General features: G+C 50.9%; 1 protein-coding gene across 1 annotated transcript; it reads left to right on the top strand.

The window, feature by feature from the left end:
* Positions 1-6300: 6300 nt before the first annotated feature.
* Positions 6301-7924, top strand: LOC101773811 (transcription repressor OFP2). Its single transcript, XM_004970340.2, has one exon. It carries the CDS (start codon positions 6527-6529, stop codon positions 7619-7621), a length of 1095 nt encoding a protein of 364 aa, XP_004970397.1. The 5' UTR covers positions 6301-6526; the 3' UTR covers positions 7622-7924.
* Positions 7925-8716: the final 792 nt, after the last annotated feature.

Genomic DNA, 8716 nt, shown 5'->3' with positions numbered 1-8716 from the left:
ATAAAATCATAAAACCTACACATACGGCTTTTTTGCCAGGAAGGTATATTATGGAAGGAGTTGTCATATTACATGAAACAATCCACGAGCTCCATAGGAAAAAATAGAATGGGCTGATTCTCAAACTTGACTTTGAGAAAGCCTATGATAAAGTAAATTGGTTCTTTTTGCAACAAGCATTAAGAATGAAGTGTTTCTCTCCTTTATGGTGCAAATTGATTGAAAATATTGTTAGTGGGGCCAGCGTGGGGGTTAAGGTAAATGATGATATTGGGCTTTTTTCCAAACTAAAAAAGGATTGAGGCAAGGGGATCCTTTATCACCAATCCTCTTGAACATTGTGGTAGACATGTTAGCAATTCTTATCACAAGGGCCAGAGATAATGAATAGTTTAGGGGTCTAGTACCTCATTTGGAAGATGGAGGGTTATCAATCCTCCAATATGCCGATGACACGATTCTCTTTTTGGAAAATGATTTAGAACATGCCAGAAATTTGAAGTTAGTGTTGTGTGCTTTCAAGAAGTTATCTAGCCCAAAGATCAACTTCCACAAGAGTGAACTTTTCTGTTTTAGGGAAGCCAAAGAGATTGTAGGGGACTATGTACAGTTGTTTGGCTGCAAAGAGGGGTCCTTTCATTTTAAATATCTGGGCATCCCTATGAACTATCATAAAATCTCAAATAAAGATTGGAGTCTGATCGAAGAAAGATTCCAGAAAAAAATGAGCAGCTGGAAGGGTAAACTTTTATCAGTTGAAGGAAGATTAGTGCTAATAAATTCTGTGCTCTCAAGTCTTCCAATGTTTATGATGTCTTTCTTTATAATACCTAAAGGGGTGCTAAAGAAACTGGATTACTACAGATCTAGATTTTTTTGGCAGTGTGATGAGCACAAGAAGAAGTACAGACTAGCCAAATGGTCCATTCTTTGTAAACCAAAAAATATGGGAGAACTGGGAATCACTAACCTTGAAACCCATAATAGATGCTTGCTAAGCAAATGGCTATTTAAACTTCTAAATGAGGAGGGTATGTGGCAAAATCTGCTCAGGAGAAAGTATCTAAATCATAAGTCACTATCACAGGTTTCTAAGAAGCCAAGTGACTCACATTTCTGGTCTGGCCTAATGGAGGTTAAAGACCAATTCCTCTCATACGGCAGATTTAAAGTTGGCAATAAGAGCCAAACAAGATTTTGGAAAGATTTATGAATAGGAAACGATACTTTGATGAAAAGGTATCCTTCTCTGTATAACATCACAAGAAGGAAAAATGCAATCGTAGCTAGTGTGCTAAGCACAATCCCCCTGAATGTGTCGTTTAGACGTGCATTGATCGGAGAAAGCTTAAAGAAATGGTTCCTCCTTGTTGAAGAAGTGGCGACATATAGTCTCTCTGATCAAAAGGATGTTTTTGTATGGTTACCGAATAGAACCAAGCAATTCACGGTGAGATCCATGTATACAGGCATTATGAGTGAAGGCACACCATCTTTCTGTACTTCCTGAAAAATAAAAGTGCCACTCAAAATCGAAGTGTTCATGTGGTACCTAAAGAAAGGTATTATATTGACAAAGGATAATCTGGCTAAGAGAAGATGGCAAGGTAGTATGAAGTGTTGCTTTTGTAGTTCTGACGAAACAATACAACACTTATTCTTTGATTGCCATATGGTAAGGTTCATTTGGAATGCGGTTTATATCTCTTTTGGTATTCAACCACCCATTAGTGTTGCGAATTTGTTAGGATCTTGGCTTAGAGGTTTCTCTATAAATATTAGAAAACAAATTCTTGTGGGCGCTTCTGCTCTTTGCTAGGCCATTTGGTTGAATAGAAATGAGGTGGTGTTCCTAACTCTTTTTTGCAGATCATTTTCAGGGGACCTACTGGACAAGATCATGGTCACTGCTATCTAAAGAGAATGAGAAGATTAATCTGAAAGAGAACTGCTGCAAGTTGGAGATCACGGTCACGGAGATCTTCCACAATTTTGGATAGAAATTCAGCAACAGACTTCACGCCTAATGTTTTTAGTTTCTGTGACCTGAACTTGGTTTAGTTTCTTTTTGATGTAATGGTGATCTGAGAACCGCGGTTTAAACTTCCCTGTGGCTGTAAACATTCACTTTGTGAATGGTTGAGGCTGGATATTTTTTCAATCTTTAATCTAAAAAAAGCTGATGTGTACATGAAGGGATATTTGTGGAGCACAGAAACACAAACACTTTGCATGATTGCATAGAAATGAAAAAACAGTTGTGAAAATTACAGCCGTAAAACTACCAAATCTCAGGAAATTCTGCTAATTCAGAAATTAGGTTTAGTTGGCCCTAATCATTTTCTGGTGAGGACTTGAGAAATTAGTCTCCCTGCTCAGTGTTCACACATGGACCTTCCAGTTGCATGAAGAGACGTGCATTAACGTGGGCTTTGCCCAGGGCCTCGCATTAGCTTGAAAGTAACCACGCGCAGTCATCAGGACATAAATCATAGACTGATAGACATGATTGTTTATCTTCTTTGCTTGACCTGGCTCCTGATAAGTACAAGGTACAACTCTGGCATAGAGCCCCGAGCAGGCCTGACTTTAACCCAGGCTGGGATGAGTTCATTTGTAGAAAGCAAATTCTATCAAGACCTAGTACTAGATTGTTATTCTAATCCTAGGATCTCCAATTACTCGTGCTGCATAATGCCTGGATGTTGCTGCTACGCTTGACCTTCTAGATCGATCCAAACATAACTGCGGCCTCAAGGAAAAAAAAGGGAAACATTACTGCGGCCCTGCTTTCAGATCAATTGGACAGCTAATCTTTGCTATTGCACCATCTGAGCGACTCAATGAGAGTTTCCGATTCGACAATTGAGGCCCGAAGGTTAGTAAGAAAACAGGGATCACTTGGAAGAGAAGATTGGGCCAGCAAGCCTGACTGCATGGCCTTATACAGCTTGCAAAATAACAACGCTATGAGCTGAACGAAGCAAGAAAGCAACAGTCATGTGGACCTCATCAGGTGCCGCAATCTCCAATATCTCCATGATGGCCTGCCTCGTAGCACTGTCTCCGCTTGATTCCCCCATCAGGTCGTCGTAGCATCGGCAGCATCTTGGCGCCATGCAATGTCACGCACCTTTCGTGCGGCGCCGGCCGCCGGCCCCTCGCGATCAAATCGAAGCCACGCATCCCTAACGCAGTTACAAAGCCGCTCCCGATCCCTTTCTATATCATGGTCGCGAGGATTTAAAGAAGCTGGTCGTCTCGTCTTCTTCCAGTACTTAGTATGCAAGTGACACCCTGAAGAAATGCAGACACTGCTTGCGCTGTAGATTGGGTATTAGAGTGAGCATGAGATTTCGAGCATCTGTTGTTAGCTAGGGACTAAATTAAACTAAACTACCTACGATCGAGCACTGGAATGTGTTCGAGGATGGACCACCGGCATGCGTCGTGAGCTGGCCTCCAAGAGGAGAAAAAAGATTAGCTGAAGATCGGACATTGGAGGCTTCGCTCGCTGCTGCGGCGTCCTTGTCATTGAATAGCCTGGCCCGGAGACTCCGCGTTCCTTTCGCTCGTCCCGTCCATTCCCCCGTCTCTTCTACGGCGGGCGTCGGCGCGTCGCCAAGTTGCCCCAGCCTCCCGCGCGTCCCCCTATATGGGTCTCGCACGTGTGTTGTCATGTCAGGTCAAAGCCTACTCTGCCAACAGGACTTATCCTCGCCTACGCTAGTACGTACAGTACGTGTCTAAAAAATTTACTACCAGTACATTTTGGCACGACGAGTCGACGAGTACGTGTGTGCTATCTTAGTGGAAGTACCATCAGGTGCTCGTTCGTCGTTCACACGTTAACACCGGCTTAACAACGTTTCGATCGGTTTCTGGTACCACTACCACCAATATGCATTATGTTCAGCTTCCTAGATCTTCGTACTGATACGTGGATGGATAAAATCTGAAGTGTTGGTCCCGGCAGATCATGTACATGTATGGACCCGGTTTCGAGGCTGATCCCTTTCGCATTTCATTACACACGCACCACCGGGAAAACGATTGGAGCGCGCTTGTAATCCCCTAGGTGGCTAGGACCAGCACGAGCCCGTCCACTGTTATACGCCCCTTTCCGTGGCACCGAAGCATCCGTATTCCGATGCGTATGTCTCGCAGCAGCAGCACCCAGCAGGTATGCGGTCCTGTCACCGGCCGGGACCAAGAGGGCGCGGCTACGGCGGCCGGACGTACGCTATACTCCAACGCCGGCACTGTCCTCCCCAACCACTTAATTGGTCGCTGACGAATCAACCAGGACAGGACACGCTAATCTCGTGACGGAACAGGCAAACGGGGGACCTTAATCTCAGCGGCGACGCCCGGCTCGGCTCGTCTCGTCAGCAGCCGTATCTGCTGGTCACTCACGCCTCGACGCCAGGTCGCCACCGAGTGATGTGGCCGCCCCAGTTGTCAACGGAGGCCCGCCCGGCCCGGGCATGGCGAATCTTGAGGACGGCCGGCCAGCGAGCGCGGGGCACCGTGTCGCGGCTCGTAATTAGGGGAGGGAGGGATCAGTCCCCGGGAAAGATGGCACGGGGGAGCTTAAACTAATGGCGCTCTGGCTCTCCCGTCGCGAAATGCGGCGTGGGGGGGCAAGGCAAGGGGAGCCAGGAGAGAGGATGACACAGGATCTCTCTGCCTGCCGGTGCCCGGACGATTAACAAATCCATCGGCCGTGGTGGTAGAGTAGACTGCTAGTAGGTGAGCGATGCTGCCGCGGCCGCGCACCGCAACGCCCGACAGGCCGGGTAAAATAATCCCGCGGGCCGCCGGGACGCGTACGTGCTGCCCCCCGGCGGCGACGACGGCCGATCTCGTGTTCTCGTGCCTTTCCAAGGCGACGCGCACCGCCCGTGCGCGCGCGCGAGGACGGAGGATGAGGATGAGGCGTCGGCGTCGCTGCCCACGCCATCGCCCTGTCTTTTGCCCCCGAACCCGCGCGGTGCCATGACATATTGACATCGGTGGGGAAAACGCGGGCCGCTCGCCTGTGTAGTATATTGCGGAATGCCGATACCATTTTCCAGAGGAATATATTCCATCGCGGAATCGCAGATACTACCTTTTTTTTTAAACAAAAATCGCAGATACTACCTTGGTTTAGGATTTGGATAGCATGATTGCGAACTCCTCGCGACGGATCGAGCAGCTCCCCTATCCGTCCTCTCTTAGAAAAATCTCTTTTGTCTCTTAAACCAAACTGACGAAGTTGCGAGACGACGCCTGCTCCGGACAAGAAAAATCTCTTGCGCCGTAAGACACAAGCCCGGTTCACTTTTACAGCATGGTCCTGCACTCCTGTGTCGATACCCCGCATGCACGAAGGCTCAGGAGCATTGTCAGGCGGCCGTGCGTTTCTTACGTGACAAGCCATGGAACAGAGATTGCATTGCACAGCAAGCTTTGAAAAGCCGCGCACGACAGGCTTAGATTTCGATTACCAACACGAACCATCTCTATGCACCTCTCGGCTCTAATCACACATCGCTCAACACATGCGCTGCTCCATTTCACCACCCGGATGACCCGTGCCCATTTCAAGTTTTCAACGCGCGTCCCTCTCCACCGACTGCACGCACCCACCGCACGAGTGCCGGGCAACTACTGCTGGTCTCAGAGACTTGCAGGCGATGTAGAGATAGTAAAGCGATTAAACAACGGCAACGACTCACGGACAAGAACGCTGTTGACGCGCATAATTGAAGGGCGCGACGGGGAGTGAAGTGCAGAGGAAGAAGGCAGCCATTCCTATCTATCTAGGATCTATCCTACGTGCAGGCCCATCTCCCTCCGACCAACACTCTCTGCGCACCCCCATCCCCCTATCCCTGGAAAATTTTAAAGATCACTAGATCAGGGCTTTCACATCGGCAGATCGATCGCCAGAGGATAGTCACACTGTGCGTGACAGCATGAGCTCGTTCTCTTCAGATTTACGATCAACAATGCGATCCGTAACAGTGGCACAGTACAATGCGATTGAGCGACGCCAGCGAACGAGATGATTCCTTCGTGCGTGCGTGCGTGGCATGGCGTGGCTGCTTGCTTGCGTCGCCGTTTCGGCCGGGCTTGACCTGAGCGCGAGCCGGAGCGGCCCCCATCTCTCTCCGTCTGAGCCCCTGCGGTGGCTTTCCCGCGTCGGCTGTATCCGGTGTGGGGGCCCACGCCGCATAGAGGGATGGCGGGAGGGAGGCGACGCGCGAGCGCGAGGACAAAAGGCGCCTCGCGTCCCCTCCTCTCCTCAGACTCCTCCCGCGCTCCTCCCCACTCTAGTGCGCGCCATTTCCTGCGCTGCGCTCCTACTCTGCTCGCCTCGCCCTCGCCATCGTCTTCCCTGCGCCTCTGCTCCTCGTACAGAGCAAGCTAAGAGAAACAGCAAGCCAGCAAAGAGAAGCAGCACAGTGAACGCGGAGGCGGTCTCCCTTGCTGTCATCCTGCATTCCTCTGTAAGGTTACAGCAGCCAGCCAGCCAGCCATGGGGCGGCACAAGTTCCGGCTGTCCGACATGATCCCGAACGCGTGGTTCTTCAAGCTCCGGGACATGCGCGCGCGGGGCGGCGCCGCTGCCTCGGCGGCCAGCCCGCGCGGGGCCGCGTCGCGGCCGCTCCCGAGCACGCCGAGGCACGGCCACGGCGGCGCGTGGCTCCCGCACAGGGCGTCCCACTACTACACGCCGCGGGCGGGGGACCTCGTCCTGGGATCGCCGCTCCACCCCAAGGCCTCCGACACGCACTTCCCGCCGCTGCAGCTGTCGCCGCCGCGCCGGTCCAGGCGGCGCCACCGGAGGCGCTCCGTCAAGCTGGCGGCGCCCTCCTCGGTCAGCAGCAGGAGCAGCGGCGTCGCGTCGTCGCCGGCCTCCGCCACCGGCTGCCGCTGCGGGCGCCGGCGGGAGCTCGTGGTGCTCGACGCGCCCGACACCCCGCCGTGCCGCCGGGACGTGTTCGTCGGTTACAGCAGCGACGACGACGAAGACCTGAAGAAACCAACGGCAAAAGTCCGTGCCCACGGCAAGCTCGACGGCAAGGTGTTCACTTCCGCCACGGAGATCATCATCGACCTGCGGACCAACAAGAGGCCGGAAAAGACGCTCCCACCGATCACGACCAAGCCGGCGGGGAGAGAGCCCGACGGCTGCGAGAAGCTCGAGGACAAGCACATCGACGTCCTGAAACACGCGACCCAGCGAACACCACCTCCTCCTCCCGAGCAAAGCAAGCTCAAGCCGAGGCGATCCGTGTCGTCGGCGCGCCGCCTCAAGACCCGCGCGAACACCCCGCGCATAGCGTCGTCCAAGAAGTGCAAGCCACCGGCGGCGACCCCGCGCTCGCCGGCGCGGACCAAGCCGCCGCCCCTGGCGGAGAGCTTCGCGGTGGTGAAGACGTCGCGGGACCCGAGGCGGGACTTCCGGGAGTCGATGGAGGAGATGATCGCGGAGAACGGCATCCGCACCGCCGCCGACCTCGAGGACCTCCTCGCGTGCTACCTGGCCCTCAACGCCGCCGAGTACCACGACCTCATCGTCGAGGTGTTCGAGCACATCTGGGTCACACTCTCGGACGTCAAGATGTAGCAGAGGCAGAGCTCATGCAAAATGCAACGCACTCTGTCACGATGAATTCAACGACTCCCATCGTGCCAAGAGTGGTAATTGTAACTAGTAATTAGATTCCTGTTGATGGTCCTAAATTAGGTATGCAAATACATTCCAATCCTGTGAAACCACAGTGCTGTCTCTCTTTACCTCGATGATGATACTGTAGCGCACTTGGTTGAGCACTTGAGCATACACCTGTGCGCTGTAAGATGCTGTACAGGTAAGCAGGAACTGTAACTGATATGGTGTGGGTGTTTAGTGGAGTAAACTGGAAATCAACTCTGGTGCATGCTATGCTAGTACTCCATTAAAAAAAGTCTGTTACATGCTACATAAGTTTCAATGTAAAAAGAAAAAAAATCACCTGCGCACTGCTAAAATTTTGCTGGTGTGTCGTTGCCTTGTATTCCTATAGCATGCAGGAGGCAACAGTAAGCAGCGACTCTACTGTTCACACGTACCTGGTGGTGAAGACGTGTATATCATTTTCATCAGTCTTGTTGAAGAATTAAAGCTGGTTGAGCATCCGAGGGCGAGGTGCTGAATGAATCAATTCAGATACTTGACAACTAACTGATTCCGGATCTATGCCTGTTGTTTGTTGAATGCGTAATGCGTGGTGGTGCCTTCCTCCTTGCTCTGTACTGCAGAGAAGGAACTGTACACGCTACAACAGTAGGAGTAAGTAATAAATGGCATGTACGCGCTGTGTTATGCAGTATTCGAGTTCAATGTTTTTTTTATCAATTCCGTAGTGGTATCCATCTACACCGATCAATGCCATTTATTCTCTGATCAAGTTCCACATTTTCTTTTCTCCTTTTTTTCCCCTCAAACTTTAGGATCAACCAGTGTTCAGTACTGAACTACTGATACAGTTGTAAATTCCTTGTAGTTTACTGGTTGAGGGGGTGTTTGGCAGGGAGGGGCTAAATTTTAGCCCCTGTCACATCGGATGTTTGGACACTAATTAGGAGTATTAAACATAGTCTAATTACAAAACTAATTGCACAACCCCTAGGCTAAATCGCGAGACGAATCTATTAAGCCTAATTATTCCACGATTTGTCA

This window comes from Setaria italica, chromosome V (genome assembly GCF_000263155.2).
Source record: "Setaria italica strain Yugu1 chromosome V, Setaria_italica_v2.0, whole genome shotgun sequence".
Taxonomy (NCBI): domain Eukaryota; kingdom Viridiplantae; phylum Streptophyta; class Magnoliopsida; order Poales; family Poaceae; genus Setaria; species Setaria italica.
Note: the sequence above shows the minus strand (reverse complement) of the source record. Positions and strands in the feature narration are given on the sequence as shown.